Genomic DNA, 15,965 nt, shown 5'->3' with positions numbered 1-15,965 from the left:
CGTGGGGGCAGATGGGGAGGCGAGGAGTGTACCAAGGATGGATGTTTCTTGTGGGGGTGGGGGGAGCGGGGGCAGAACTGTTGAGGGGTTTGGCCAGGAGCACAGGGACCTGGAGAGTGAAGGTCTGCACCCTCTCTGGCCCCAGGTTGGCCTCAGCAGGAGCAGCTGGGCCCCAGCTTCCCAGGACCAGGCCACCTTCGAGGACGCTGCCCAGCGAGGAGGCTGAGATGCCGAGGTTCCTGGAGGACCTGAGTAAGTGCCCGCCACTCCTCAGGTGGGGATGGGGCCTGGGGACTGGTGGATGAGAAGAGTCTGGGCACGAGACAGGAAGGGTTGTGGATGGGCGTGTGGGACCAAGGCAGCCAGAGGTGGGGCAGGCATGGCATAGAGGGGCCCGCGGCCCAGCCAGCACTCCTCCCTCCCTGAGCTCCCCACACAACCTCATACGCGGCCACATTTATTGGGTTGCTTTTAATTGATGATAGTTGGGGAGGCTGTGTCCCCGACCCTCCCGGTCAGGCCCTCGGGGACCAGGCTGGGGCCCACAGGTCCCAAGTCCACGTCCCCTGGGGTGGTGAGGGCCCGTCCAGACCGCAGGGCGGCCTCGGGTCAGCAGTGGGCAAAGTGGGCCTCGCCGACGTCGCGCAGGTCAAGGCCCGAGATGCCGGGGGGGCTGGCGCAGGTGATGTTGTTGTAGGCGTATGCGGGCGGCTGGTGGTCGTCGTCTCCCTCCGCCATGGCCTGGACGAAGCGGGGCACGACGCCCGGGTGCTGCAGGGTGAAGGCCCTCAGGGCCTTGAGGGGGCAGCCGCAGTCCCAGGGGTTGCCCTCAAGCCACAGGCGCTCCAGGCCGGGGGGCTGCGGCACGAAGGTCCGCAGCGAGTTGTTCCGGAGGCTGAGGTAGCGCAGCCGCCCCAGCGGCGCGAGCACAGTCTCAGGCAGCGCCTCCAGGCGGTTGTGCGACACGTCCAGCCAGAAGATGCGCTGCAGGGGCCCCAGGGCATCCACCGATAGCGCAGACAGCCGGTTGCGGGAGAGGAGGAGGTACTCCAGGTGGCTGAGGCCCTGGAAGAGCTGGCCAGGCAGGTGCGTGAGCTGGTTGGAGGTGAGGTCCAGCTCCAGCAGCTCGGCCAGCCCCCCCAGGCTCTGCTCATCGATGGCTGCAATGCCGTTGTCCTTGAGGAAGAGCCGGCGCAGCCCCGAGAGGCCGGTGAAGGTGTGCGGGCCGAGGCAGCCCAGGCAGCTGCTCTCCAGGTGCAGGCTGTGCAGCTTGCCCAGGCCCTGGAACGCCTGCTCTGGAAGGTTCCTCAGACAGTTGCCAGAGAGGTTCATGACGGCCAGGTTGTAGAGGCCCAGGAAGACGCCCGCCTTGAGCTCCTGGAGCTGGTTGTTGTTGAGCGCCAGCACCTCCAGCTGGTCCAGGCCCTCGAAGGCCTCCTCCGGCAGCTGCCGGATACGGTTGTAGCCAAGCTGCAGCTCCTCCAGGAAGTGCAGGTCCTTGAAGGTCCGGGGCCGTAGGCCGGCAATGGCATTGTGTGAGAGGCGTAGAACGTGCAGGCCCAGCAGCCCCGGGAAGGTGTCCTCCAGGAGGCCACCCACGCGGTTGTGTGAGAGGTCCAGCCAGCGCAGCGCCTTCATGCCCAGGAAGGCACCTGGGGCCACGGCGGTGATGAGGTTGTGGTCCAGGTAGAGCTTCTGGAGCTTGGGCAACTTGACGAAGACATTGGCTTTGACGCTCCGCAGGGCATTCCTGCTCAGGTCCAGCTCGCGGAGCTCGCTGAGGCCGCAGAAGAGTGCGGGCTGCAGGTAGGCCAGCTTGTTGCCTGCCAGCACCAGCTCGCGTAGGCTGGCCAGGTCCTGGAACGCAGTGTCGGGTAGCACGGCCAGGCTGTTCCAGCCCAGGTTGAGGTCCCAGAGGTGGGCAAGGCCCCTAAAGAGGCCCTCGTCTACCCGGCTGAGCAGGTTGTTGTTGAGGCCGAGCGAGGCCAGGCCCGGCGTGTGTAGGAAGGTGCGGGCTGCCAGGCTGCGCAGCTGGTTCCGCTCCAGGTGCAGGTGGTACAGGTTCTGCAGGCCCAGCAGCGCCTGTGGCTCCAGGCTGGCCAGCCCGCTGCCCTGCAGGTTGAGGAAGCCCAGGCTGGAGAAGTTCCGGAAGGTGGCCGCAGGAATGAAGGAGAAGTTGTTTCCATCCAGCCACAGGGCCCTGGTGCCATCCGGGATGCCGTTGGGCAGCTCCGTGAGGTTCCGAGAGCTGCAGAAGACGCTGAGCTCATCCGTGTAGTCGTCGTGGCCGCAGGAGCAGACGGCTGGGCACTGGGGGCCCTCAGGGTCTGCCGGTGCTGCGGACTCCACTCCCTCCAGGCTGTGGGAGCCCAGCACTGCCCAGGAGACCAGCAGCACCACCAGGGCCGGGCCTCCTGTGGGGAGAGGGGCTTGGGGAGGCAGCACTGAGGCGGCTCAGGATGTGAGCCCAGGGCAAGCAAGACATGGAACCTTCCAGGCCTCAGCCACACACCTGGACCACAGCACGCAACCATTTAGAGAAGGCACTGCTGACCGGACCAGAGAAGGTATGGGCTGAGATCTGGGTCCCTCACTTAAATGGGAAGCGGAGACCAGGCAGGACGACTGGGATGTTCTCTGGTTCAAAACCAACTGCCCTTTCCACCCCACAGGACCAACGGGGTGGCAGTGCCTGTTCCAGAGAAAACTGAAGGCTGGGGACCTGGCCACTAGGCCGTGTGTTCATCTGCGTCCCCAAGGTGGACACTCAAGCCGGGCTAGGCTGCCAGGCAGGCCTGGAGGAAAGTGTGAGAGAACGTTCCGGAGCAGGCTCGGGTGGGTATGCGCTTGCTGCCCTGATTGGATAGTGAGCTGGATGCCCGCTGCACCAGCTAGACCCCGACTGGAGGGTACTCACCTCCGTGGTGTGTCCGGCACGCACCCAGGGACTTGGCCCAGTGCTGATGTGGCGAGAGGAAGAGAGTGCAGGCCTCAAGGGCAGATGGGAACCCCAGGCCACTGACCCACCAGAGGTTGGGTTGTGGCACAGGACAAAGGATGCCAGGCTCCACAGCAACAATCCCCCATAAGTTCCACTGGGCACTGGGCTGCCCACCACATCAGGCCTCTCTCTGGTCTCTGAGAGTTCCGGGTCCCAGGGTGGACACACCAGCTGGATTGGGCTAGGCTCCGAGAGGGGACAGGGTGGCAATGGCCTGGCCTCCGAGCAGCTGGGAGGGCAGCATGCCCTGGCCCAGTGGAGGGTCTAAGGCAGGGCCCCTGGGGTGGCAGTGTGGGTGCCCTTCCTCCCCTGCGCTGCCAGCCTGGGCCCTCGGGTAGGAGAGGAGGGGGCAGGAGGCAACAGCGATTCTCCAGGGCCAGGCACCCCACCACCCCGAGTAGCCACATTTCCCCCATGGGCTCCCAGAGCCCCAGCCCCCCTAGAGCTGAGCCCTCTCTGGGTGCAGCCCCTACCCTAGTGGGCTTGGGGGCACACGGTCCCCCCCCTCGAAGTGAGTGGCTGGGGCACGTGGGGGCCTCACCTCTCCTCAGGGCCATCCCTCGTGCAGAGCAGTCCGCAGGCGGGCAGGGAGCGGGGCACGTCTGTTGGGGCCGGCTGCTCCTGCCCTCTGGATTTCCCCACTGCCTCTGGGACAGCCAGCACCCTTGTCACCGGCCAGCCCAGCCTGCTGGCCCCAGCTCCCTTAACCCCCTCCTGCCGGGCTGCCAGCATCAGCACTGGGGCCCAGGGTGCGGATGGCACAGGGGACAGGCTGGGGGCTGCATCTGCCCTGACGCATCTTCAGGGTGCAAGGTGGCCCGGGGTGCATCTCTAAGGGACAGCGGGGGCCCATCCCCCCATCTTCCCAACCCCCCCATCTTCCCCTCCCCCTGCAGGGCTGGGCGGAGCAGAGCTGGGGCTGCAGGCAGTGCTGGGCGGGGGTCTCCCTGGAGCAGCCTGTGAGGGGCTGGTGCTCAGCCGGCCCCCCTGCCTGTGGGTAGGGGCCCCTCAGGGGGCTCCTAGGGTCTTCCCTCCCAGCAGATGGCCATGTGGGAGTTAAGCGGGAACCACACGTCTCCAAATGGGCCTGCCCATCTACCCCCGGCATGCTGACCACTCCCCCCTCCTCCCCATTTCCTAACTGCCTGGGTGGGGTCCTTGTTGAAGCTCCCAGGGGCCTGGCCCAGCCTTGGCTTCTCCCGTGACCTCAGGGTCAGCTGCTGTCTGGCCACTGCCCCTCCCCCTAGCCTCTTCTAGGAATGCTTGGCAGGGCCCCGGCCACTTTGTGTTTGCTTTCCCCAACAATGTCCTCCCAGGAAGAGAGTGGGGGACGGCTGGCCTCGGGCGAGGTCTTGTGGCTGTGAGACCAGCCCCCACCAGCAGTGGGCCCCATCCTGCCTTCCAGGGCTCCTTTGGGGCCACGGCCACCCTGCACTGCACAGGCCCTGGGACAGGTACCCAGTGCCCGGCCTGAGGTCAGCCACAGGTCAGACATGGTAAGAAGGGGTGTGGCCGCTTGATTCGGGGCGCCATCCTCCCCTCCACCTGGGGAGCCCTGGGCTCTGCTCTTCCAGATCTGACCACATCTCTCCCAGGCTGCCAGGCGCAGTGCTGCCCTCCAGCCACCCCTCCCTCCTTTACTGAGGACCCTTCCTCTGGCTGCCAGCTGTGCCTGCCCACCAGTCCCTCTGCTCTGCCTGGGGCCGGGGGGCTGTGCTCGGAAGGGGCCAGAAGGCATTGAAAAAGGCAAAACTGAGTCGGGGGGGGGCAAGGCTTGTTGAGGTTTAGGAGACTCTTGAACCTCTTCCTGAGACAGAAGAGGAAGTCAGGTCTGCCTCCTGAAAGGTACATGGTGAGGAGAAAAGAAGTGAGGTAGGCAGGAGCTGTCCGGGCCCAGGAGAGGCTGGAGGCCAGGCCCGCCCCCAGCCTCGTGGTGCCCCCTCCCCAGCTCATCCCGCAGCAGTGCCGAGGGGCGGCTTTGTCTTCCTCCCTTTATTGAGCTTTGATTTTTTTCCAGGTCGTTTCTCAGCTTCTCTTCTGAGAAATTATAGATCTGCAGGGAGAAAGTCCACACCCAGAAATTTACACGGTAAACATACATTTACACAGTAGAAAGTGCGGACTCAGCAGGAGTCCGGGGCCATGGGGCCTCTTCACTGGGAAGCTCCCCGCATGCCGGCCAGGCTCACGTGGACTGGAAGGAGGGTTAGCATTCCTGTCTCCTCACACTTGGAGGGTTGGGGCTGGAAACTTCCTGTAAATCCCCAGTCGAGCTTGTGTGGCGGAGAACCCTTATCCGGACTGCGGCAGGCAGGTTAGGTATTTGTAAACCTTTCTCGAGTCCTGCGGTAACACTGGTGTTCAGCCTGCTGAGTTCAGAGAAGACCTCTATCCTGGCCGCCTGGGGCCAGCTCTGTCCCTGCTCCCCCAAAGCGGCCAGTCCTGACCCAGGCTGGCTACTGCCCTGGCCTCTCTTTCCAGTTCACCCCCTGAGGGTCCCCCCGAGGAGTCTGGTTTCTGGTCTTCGTGGAAATGGTGTTGTACAGAAGCCCCAGGCCTGGCCGCTCGTGTGCCAAGTCATAGCATCCCTTCCCTCCTTCCTGTCGTGGTGCTGCGACCCTGTGGGGCCCTTGTGCGTTCCTGTGGTCCTGAGTGCACCCACTGGAACCAGCCTGTGTCATCCTTGCAGGTAAGGCCAACCCCTTCCTGGGTAGTCACACCTTCCTGGGGCCAATAGGGGTGTCCTCAACACCACCCCCACCCTGTCTACTCTCAGCCCTGAAGGTGGGGGGACAGTGGCTTTCATTGTCCTGTGTTTCTTCAATCACCAATGATGGCAGCTCTTCAGAGGGAGGCTCATTGGCCAGTGGATTGTCCTTTTCTGTAAAGTACATGTTTAAGTCTCTTGCTGTCAGTGTGACTTTTGTTTTTTTTATAACAGTATTCTGGATGCAAGCCCCTTGTTAGGTATGTGTGGCCAGTGTTGTCTTCTGCACCGTGGTTTGCCTGTCCATCCTCTTCATTGTAATTCTGGTGAGAGTTCTTAATTTTAACGTGGTCTCATAAGGTGTTCCTTAAATGGAAAAACTGCAAAAAAAGTTTATCTAGGCCGATGTATGTATCATGATTCAGGTCCTGTTCGGCACGTGGACTTGAGTATATTCTCTTAAAATACTGTGAATGCATCACTGCCCTACCTTTCTGTGTGACGTCTTTGGGCCACCCTTTCACTTCCTAAGAGTGAGGTGATGCTCAGGTTTCATTCTTTTTGGTGGGTTATGATCGCCTCCCCACGTTTAGTGCAATGGCTTTCCTTCCCTCCTCCTTCCCTCCTCCGAAGAGCAGAGGCTCTTCGTGGTGCATGTGTTTCCTTGTCTACGGTAGGAGCAGCCTGTCCAGGTTTGACTTGTGTTGCAGTTTGAATCTTCCAATCCGTGGACATGGCATAATTAGGTCGTCTTCAGTTTCTTTCAGTGGTGTTTTTGTAGATTTCCATTTACGATCTTGCATATATATTTTAGATTTTTTTTTTCCCGTAGATGGTACTTTTTTTTTTTTTTAAAGATGTTGGGGGTAGGAGTTTATTTATTTATTTTTGCTGTGTTGGGTCTTTGTTTCTGTGCGAGGGCTTTCTCTAGTTGTGGCAAGCGGGGGCCACTCTTCATTGCGGTGCGCAGGCCTCTCACTATCGCGGCCTCTCGTTGCGGAGCACAGGCTCCAGACGCGCAGGCTCAGTAGTTGTGGCTCACGGGCCTAGTTGCTCCGCGGTATGTGGGGTCCTCCCAGACCAGGGCTCAAACCCGTGTCCCCTGCATTAGCAGATTCTCAACCGCTGCGCCACCAGGGAAGCCCTGGTTGTTACTTCTGATACTATTTTAAGTGTTACCTTTTTTCGTCTTTCATTTCGTCTAAGCTGAAATATTTTTCTAGAAGTATGTGGGATAATGTAATAAAGTATTAATTGTGGTGCATTTACCCAATGATTGTTTCTAAAACAGCTTGATTGATGTACAATTCTCACACCATAAAGTTCACCCACTGTCACTATAAAATTCAGTGATTCTTAGTAAATGTGTACAGCTGTGCAGCCACACGCACAGTCCAGCTTTAGAACATCCCCATACAATCGGTGGCCTTCTGTATCTCACCTTTTACACTGAGCATGTTTTCAGGGTTCATCTACATAGTGTATATCAGTACTTTATTCCTTGTTATGGCTGGACAATATTCTGTTTTATGGATTTGCCACATTTGTTTATTCATTCATCAGATGATAGGCATCTGGTTTGTTCCTATTGGGGTTATTATGAATAATGTTGCCATGAACATTTGTGTATGAGTTTTTGTGTGGACGTAGCTTTCACTCCTCCTGGGTAGATTCTTAGGAGTGGAATTACCGGTTCACATAGTATTTATGTCTAGTTTTAAAAAAACTTTTCCAAAATGATTGTGTCATTTTACAAATTACGAGAATTCCAATTCCACATCCTCACTACTATTCGGTATGGTCAGTTTTGTTTTCTTTTGTTTTTTAGCTCTTCTGTTTCTCTGCCAATTGATATTGGGCACCTGTTCATGTGTTTGTTGGCATTCTTATATCTTCTTTGGTGAAGTGTCTGTTCAAGACTTTCGTTCATTTTTTAACTGAGTTGACTCCTTACCGAGTTGCAACACTATATATTATGGATATGAGACTTTATATATTATGGGTTATCAAGGCTAATATTTGCAGATATTTTTGTTTGTGGTTTGTCGCCTTTTTTTCACGTTGTCTTTTGAAGTACGAAAGTTTATTTTAATTAAGTTCAAAATTTATCAGTTTTTTTCTCTCATGGCTCATGATTTTGGTATGGTGTCTAAGAACTCTTTGCCTAACCCAAGCTCACAAAGATCTTCTAATCAGGGATTATAGAATCTTTCCATTTACTTACATCTTCTTTCCCTGAGTTTGCAGTGTATAAATCTTGCACTAATTTTGATCATTTCTAAGTATTTTGTTAGTTTTGATGCTATTATGGAGTTTTAATTTCATTTTCAGACTCATTAGTATGTGCAAATACAACAGATTTCTCTTGTGAATCTTGTATCCTAGGACCTTACTGAACTTACTAGTTCCAGGTATGTGTGTGTTTCTGGATTCCTTAGGATAAGCCACATATAGGATCGCACCATCTGTGAATAAGGACATTTTTACTTATTTTTACTCCTTTCCAATTCATATACTGCCGTGTGTGTGTGTGTGTGTGTGTGTGTGTGTGTGCGCGCGCGCGCCTTATCGCACATCAGTACAATGCTGAGAAGTGGCAGGAGCGCAGGTATCCTTGCCGTGTCCCTGACTTTAGTGGGAGGCAGTCAGTCCTCCCCTGTGAGTTACGATGCTGGCTTGTGTTTCATTGATGCTGTCACAGGCACAATAATGCTCCCAAAGCAAAGACGTCCACGTCCTTACCCCTGGAATCATGAATGTGTCAGGTTACATGGCAAAGGGGAACTGAGGTTGCTAACCAGCTACCTTAAGATAGTGAGATTAATGTGGATTTTCCAGGTGCCCCCAGTGTAATTACAAGGGTCCTCTGAAGTGGCAGAGGGCGTCAGAAGAGGTCGGTGTGAGGCAATGAGAGAAGGACTCAACCCACAGCTGCTGACCTTTGAAGATGGAGGAAGGAGGTCAGGAGCCAAGAATGCAGGCGCCTCTAGCAGCAGGAAAGGGCAAGGAAACAGATTCTCCCTTAGAACCTGCAGGAGGAACCAGCTCTGTGGACACTTTTAGTCCAGTGAGACTCATGTCAGATTTCTGATCTCCAGAACTGTTAGATGATACATTTGTGGTTTTTTTCTTTTATTGATTGATTGATTGATTAGTTGCGTTGGGTCTTCATTGCTGCGGCAGTCTTTCTCTAGTTGCGGCAAGCGGGGGCTACTCTTCATTGCAGTGCGTGGGCTTCTCATTGTGGTGGCTTCTCCCATTGTGGAGCACAGGCTCTACGTGTGCAGGCTTCAATAGTTGTGGCACGCGGGCTCAGTAGCTGTGGCTGGCGGGGTCCAGAGCACAGGCTCAGTAGTTGTGGCGCATGGGCTCAGTTGCTCCACGGCATGTGGAATCCTCCCAGACCAGGCCTCGAACCCGTGTCCCCCTGCATTGGCAGGCGGATTCTTAACCACTGCACAACCAGGTAAGTCCCCATTTATGTTGTTTTAAATAGCTAAGTTTGTAATGCTTTGATACAGCAGCATTTGGAAATTACAGATGTCCTTTAACAGGTCAAAGAGGCTCCCTTCTATTGCTAGTTTGTTGACTTTTTATCACGAACAGGTGTGGGATTTTGTCAAATGTTTTCCTTCATCCACTGAGATGATCTTGTGGATTTTGTCCTTTATTCTATGACTGTGGTTTATGTTAATTGATTTTTAGATGTTTAACCAACCTTGCATTCCTGTGATAAATCCCACCTGGTTGTGTATAATGTTGCTGTATTTGGGTTGCTAACGTTTTAAAGATTTTACATCTGTATTCATGAGGGACATTGATCTCTCATTTTGTTTGGTATCAGGATAACATTAGCCTCATAGAATGAGTTGGGAAGTGTCCCCTCCTGTATTTTCTGGAAGAGTTTGTGAGTGATTAGTGTTACTGATAGAATGCACTAGTGAAGCCATGTGGACCTGAGCTTTCCTTTGCATGAAGACCTAAGACTTTTGTTAAATCAATTTAAGGAATTTGTCCATTTCGTTTAAAATCTAATTTGTTGGTAAATAGTTTCCCTAGTATTCCCTTTTAAGTCCTGTTCATTTCTGTAGGATTGGTAGTGATGACGTACCTTTTCATTCATCATTTTGGTAATTTGTGTGTTACTTTGTTGGTCAGTGGTTTTTCTGTTTTCTGTTTCATTGATCTCCTTGCTAATCATTACTATTTCTTTCCTTCTGCTTCCTTTGGGTTTTGTTTGCTCTTCTTTAGTGTTTTAAGGTAGAAGCCTAGGTTTTGTGAGGCGTTTCTCCTTTTCTCATACAGGTGTTTAAAAGCTATACATTTCCCTCTAGCACTGCTTTAGCTGCATCCCACGAATTTTGTGTTTTGATTTCCACTCTTTTTGGCCCACACACTACTTAGATGTGTTAACTTCCAAACATTTGGGGGCTTTCCAGACTTCATTTTGTTGTAGATATTTAATTCCACTGGAGTTTGAAATTACAAAGTATATATTCTGTTTTTTAAAATTCATTGTGATTTGTGGTCTAAGATATTGTCTATCCTGGAGAATGTTCCATGAGCACCTGAAAATGCTGGTGGAATGTTCTATAAATATGTTGAGTGACAGTGTCCTGTTATCAACTAGACTATTAAAGAATCTCCATTATTTTTTTAAGAGTTTTTTTTTTAATTATTTATTTTTGGCTGCATTGGGTCCTCGCTGCTGCGCACAGGCTTTCTCTAGTTGCAGAGAGCGGGGGCTACTCTTCATTGCAGTGCACAGGCTTCTCATCGCAGTAGCTTCTCTTGTTGCACAGCATAGGCTCTAAGCACGCGGGCTTCAGTAGTTGTGGCTCATGGGCTCTAGAGCGCAGGCTCAGTAGTTGTGGTGCACGGGGTTAGTCGCTCCACAGCATGTGGGGTCTTCCCAGAACAGGGTTCAAACCCATGTCCCCTGTATTGGCAGGCAGATTCTTAACCACTGTGCCACCAGGGAATCCCTCCATTATTGTTGAATTACTTATTTTCTCTTTTGAATTTCTAAAATTCTTTGGTCCCTGACCATTCAAACTAGACATGAGGTATTCATTCCTTCAACAGAGGGTTGTTAGAACAGAAATCAGAGGAAAGAAAAGATTATTGGAACCTTAAGAAGTCAAGATTCTGGCCTAAGAAAATATTCTGACAAAGAATAAGAAAACTCTTTGAGCTACGAAGCAGGAGAAAGACTGGAGAAGAAAGGAAGAGAAGGAACCTGATGTTCTGCTACCTCAGTGGAATCCCAGATGGGCCTGAGGGCCCCAGAGCAGAGGTGACCCTGACCTCTGCTGAGGACAGAGACACGGTGGAACAGGTGTGTGTACCCTGGGGACATACATGGCTGCAGGACCAGCCTTCCTCTCTGGATCCACAGCACCTGGGCCAGGCTCTCTCCCAGATCCACTGAGATCCAATTCTTCTCCAGGCCTCTCTGCTGCCCCAACTCAGAACCAGTGTCCATAGAAGTGGATGGTCCAGGAGAAGCCTCTCCTTTTACGGTTTTACTGATAGATTAACAGTTTAAAAGTTTCAGATTATTAGAGAGAGGTGGGGGTTGCACAACATTGTGAATGTACTAAATGCCACTGAATTGTTGTCCCTGGTGGTCCAGTGGTTAACGCAGGGGGCATGGGTTTGATCCCTGGTCAGGGAACTAAGATCCTGTATGTTGTGCAGTGCAGCCAAGAACGTAAAAAAAAACCCACTGAATTATAAACTTAATTGTATGTTGTGTGAATGTCACCTCAATTTAAATAAGTTTTAAAGGTTCTATTTAGTAAAATACAGTCACTCCTAAAATCTAAGCAGTGTTACAGCTGGAGAGAAACGTATCACATTGGGATAGCACATGACACACAGGTCAGGTGGGTGGCTGTCAGAAAAGCATCAAGGACCTAGTGTGCTAGCTGTGGAAAGTAAGGCCACCACCTGGGGGCACCTCCCAGAGAGTCAGGCTAAATGCACAGAGGTGTAGCTTGGTGAGAGACAGAGCCTCCGCCCAGACAGGTAACTGAGCAGTCAGGAAATACTTTAAAATAAAAATCCTCAGAGGGAAGTGGGCAGGCACTGGGTCAGGGATCAGGAACTAGTGAAGAAAATGCTTGGGCTCTGTTTATACTAGTGCCCGGAAAGAAACTGAGGAGTCGTGGAAGTTTAAGTGGCCAGATTGTAGGGCTTCAAAACAGACACTCTGGGGGAGTTTTTACCTTTACATTCTCAAGAAAAAAGACATTATAGACCAGACTTGAAAATGTAGGAAAGAACTTACCAAAAGCGGCTGAAGAAGGATAAAAGTAACAGCCCTTATAACCATTAAAAAACAGGATCACTAGTTTTTAAAATACCCACAAAAGAAAGCACAAGGCTCAGACTAGCATTACCTTCTACAAACTCCCCAAGAAGTGAGGAAACGTTTCCATGTCACCTTATTTCCAAAACCAGACAGGGACTGTACAAGGAGAGCAAGCCAGCTGCAGAAGTTCCGATGAAATGGGATCTCGCCCAAGAATAAAATGACTAGGCACTGAAAACTGTTGGGATAATTCAGCCGACCAAAGGAGAGTATGTGGTAAGACCCAGCTCCCACTCAGATGACCAGCAAGCTAGGAAGACTTGCTCAGCTTGATAACAGCTACTCAGCCCGCCTGCCAGCCTTCCAGGGACTAGGGTGCTTGCTCCTGGCAATACACCCCCTCTAGCTCTCCCCCTACCCCTGACATCTCCATCTCTCTCTCATGTGATGGAGCCATCTCCTGGCTTTGGACTCACCCACATGCTGGAGACATTTTAAACTTGACCTGCCCAAAGCCAACCGCTCAGGACTGTGAGCCCCTCACAGTCTCCCCATCCTGGGAAATGGACGTGGAGTCTCCCTAACTCAGCACTCACAGCTCAGATCCAAGCTGGGACCAAATACTTCTGCCTCCGCCTCAGCTCCCACTGGGAACCCTGCCACCACTCCCTCCTCCACCGGCCCTCCCTGGGCTGCTGCCCCAGACTTGTCTCCAGGGGCCCTGCCACGACACGCTGAGAAGTCCTGGTAAAGCTCAGCTCTGACCCCGCCTCTGCACAGCCCAGAGTGGACGCCGAGGTCCTCGCACGTCCTGTACATTGACCCACCACATCATGGCTTCCCACTCCTCTCCCCTTGCCTGGCTCAGCCATGCCAGCCTCTTGCTCTTCTGCAGACCTGCCCCAGGGCCTTTGCACTTGCTTTTCTCACCCAGATATCTGCATGTCTCACACTCTCCATCCCCTCATTGTCACTCACATGTCACCTTAGCAAGGCCCCAGCCACTCTACTGAAGAAGGCTGACATCCTCGGCTCCCTCTGTACCTTTTTCTGCCTTATTTTCTCCACAGTACTTCTGTGTGACCTGCTTGGTATTCCACTCATCTTGTCTCCTCTACCAGGACAGAAGCTCCACAAGGGCAGGAATTTCTGTCTGTTCACTCTGAATCCCCAGAGCATCTCGGTACCTGCCACATCGTCAGCATTCAGGTATCTGTTAAACCAATCAATGAAGTCAGGAATAAAGGCCCACTTGCCTCGGGGAGACATGAAGAACAAAAGCCCTGTCGATGGTACCACAAAGGCCCACAAAAGAAACAGTTACCATCAGGCTGGGCAAGCGTAGCAGGGTCCCCAGGAACAAGGCTGACTGCACTCCTATACGCTCCTGACCCCTGGAACGATTAAAAGCAAAACACCATTTACAACAGCATCAAAAAACAAACTACTGAGGGGCCAGAGTCCCCACAGAACCAGCCTCTAGGGAGAAAGTTATAAACCCTGATGGAAAAGTTTGTCTGGTCTTGTCCCTGGTTTGGGGAGGGAGACTCTAACTCCTGGGAGCGTCCTGAGGGGTGGGGACTTTGTCATTTACAGTATAGTGAGCACCTGAGTTTATGCTAATGTGGTGACTCAGAGCTGTCACCAGGGAGCCCCACCTGTGATCAGAGGGTGGGACGGCTGTGGGGGGGGCGCTGGAGTTCACGCTGTGGATGACACAGTTACACCCCAACCCAACTGGATACTGAGGCTCAGTGAGCTTCCTGATGTGCCAGCATGGTGGGGAGCCTGCATTCCATGGAGTGAGGGCACAGCTTGGCTGTCCAGATCCTCCCCACCTCGCCCTGTGGGTCTCTTCACTTGGCTGGTCCCGGTTTGTATCCTTTATAATAAAACTGTAAAATCATAAGTGTTGCGCTTCCCTGAATTCTGAATCAACCTAGTGAATTACTGAATCTGAGGGGTCATGAGAACCTCTGAACTTGTAGCCAGCTGGTTAGAAGTGCAGGTGGCCAGGGACCCCCAAGCTTCTGGCTGGAGTCTGAGGTGAGGGCAGTCTTGACGGGAGACCGTGCCCTTGCCCTGTGCTTGTGCTAATGCTGTGGTCGGCAGCAGAGGTGCCCTGCACACAGCACACACTGGATAGATAAGCAGCGCGTTCATAATTGGAAACTCCCCACATCACAGAAAAGTCACTTCCCAATCTAGCGAGTCAACATTATTCCAGTCCAAATCCCAGACATAAATATCCTAATCTTTATACATAAGAGTAAAGGGCCAAGACTCTCCTGATGAGGCTGGGTGGCATTCCTGGAATTGAAGGTCCTAAAGCTGTTGTAACAGGGAATGTGGGGCCAGCGTCAGAACAGACAGACATACCAGTGGGATGGAGAGCCACGAAACAGGTCTGGACCCCTGGACGCTGGCTCGCCAGAGCTAGCAGTGCAGAGCGGGTGGGATACCAGGTGTCCGTCTCCCAGACACCAGCATAAACAGCTCGGTCACAAGAATCACGAACGTGAGTGTGAAAAGCAAAACAAAAAACTACTGGATGAAATTATAGGAAGGCATCAGAGGTGGGAGAGTTATTACACAGGACACAAAAGCATTTATCATGAAGGAAAAAATACACGTTTGACTACGTTAAGAATTTCTTCAACAAGACACCAGAGTGTGAAGCCACAACAAACTAGGAGGAAACTGCAAACACACAGAACCATAGAAATCATAAAATATGCAACATGAAACAAAGGACTTCTAACTGATCAGTAAGAAACAAAAACCTGGTAGAAAACCCGGGAAGAAACGTGAGAAGAGGCAGCCCCCAGGTGAGGAAATCCAAGTGGCCAATAAGCGTGTGGAAAGCGGTCAACCTCCCCCCAAACCAGGTAAACACCCATGAAACCTCCACAAAATGCCATCCACAAGAACAAGGGTGTCTGACAGTGGGTGCGGCAGGCGTCTGCAAGCACAGTGGGAGACGCTCTCCGAGAATGAAATCCCACTTGCCCAGCGCAGCAGCCGGAGCCTGGATGCGAGCGCTTCAGAGCCCGTGTCGCAGACACACGACACAGGGCACCAGACATAGCCCTGAGAACTCGCCCCATTGCCCGGCAGCAGCGCCATCACCAAGGGTAAAACATGCAAAGCGAAATGCCCACTGTTGAGAGCTCTGGGCTCTTGGAGGACAAGGAGGGACAGCCTGTGGCCTCGGAAGCAGGGTGGTGGGGTACATTTTTCTTCACGTTTCTTTAGATGAGGGACGCAGGACTGGGGTGGACACCAGTGGGAAAGGGGGCTTTTGGCAGCTGGTTCCAAGGAGAAGCACTCACCCCTAGTGCGGGCGCTATGCTGCTGGTGGAAACTAGCGAGGAGCTCAGTGTCCCTGGGGAGGGGCTGCCAACAACACGAGCCACCTGGGGGGATGGGCACAGCACCCACAGGTCCACAGCGACCCTCAGGCATCGCAGACCGAGGCCTCAGCACGTCCTGAGACGCCTGCACCTGCAAGTCCAGTCGCTGGTACAACGCCATGAAACAAAGCGCCAGGAGGACCCGTGCAAACCCCACTCCATGACACCCTGGGGGTGGGGCTGCTGCTCACAGGGAGCTTTGGCTCCACCTAGAACATCATCGTCTTTGGAGAAGCCCACACAGGCAGCTGCGGAGTGACATGGGCCCGTGCTTGGCCGGGACAGGGACCTGAGGAATCCAGGGTGGCGGCGACAACCACGCTGCATCATGACCCGTCTGGATGAGGCATACAGGAGGGTGACGACAGCAGCAGCAGCAGGCCTCAGCTGGACAGGAAGTGTTCAGTGAGCATCACCACAGCAGGTGAGGCCCAAAGACTTGAGCACCCGGCTCAGCGAGCAGAGCCTCGCGGACCCTGGGTCTCTTCTCGTCACAGACCAAGGCCACATGGAGAACCTCCAGATCCA

The 15,965-nt window shown here is 53.4% G+C and overlaps 1 protein-coding gene and 1 long non-coding RNA gene across 3 annotated transcripts; one reads left to right on the top strand and one right to left on the bottom strand.

The window, feature by feature from the left end:
- Positions 1-108: 108 nt before the first annotated feature.
- On the top strand, positions 109-14,145 carry LOC309816407. Of its 2 annotated transcripts, none has more exons than XR_014296021.1 (4): positions 109-252; positions 2,673-5,690; positions 10,794-12,300; positions 13,095-14,145. It is a non-coding gene; the product is annotated as an uncharacterized lncRNA (long non-coding RNA). The 2 variants fall into 2 exon arrangements; XR_014296022.1 differs by lacking the exon at positions 109-252 and adding an exon at positions 2,337-2,567.
- Positions 265-3,631, bottom strand: IGFALS (insulin like growth factor binding protein acid labile subunit). Its single transcript, XM_082643841.1, has 2 exons — positions 3,543-3,631; positions 265-2,414 (listed from the first exon to the last, which is right to left on the bottom strand). Exons 1-2 carry the CDS (start codon positions 3,556-3,558, stop codon positions 610-612), a joined length of 1,821 nt encoding a protein of 606 aa, XP_082499967.1. The 5' UTR covers positions 3,559-3,631; the 3' UTR covers positions 265-609.
- Positions 14,146-15,965: the final 1,820 nt, after the last annotated feature.

The sequence above is a fragment of the Mesoplodon mirus genome (assembly GCF_964341445.2).
Source record: "Mesoplodon mirus genome assembly, chromosome: 15".
NCBI lineage: Eukaryota > Metazoa > Chordata > Mammalia > Artiodactyla > Ziphiidae > Mesoplodon > Mesoplodon mirus.
The sequence above is the reverse complement of the archived record's forward strand: the minus strand, read 5'-3'. Positions and strand labels throughout refer to the sequence as shown.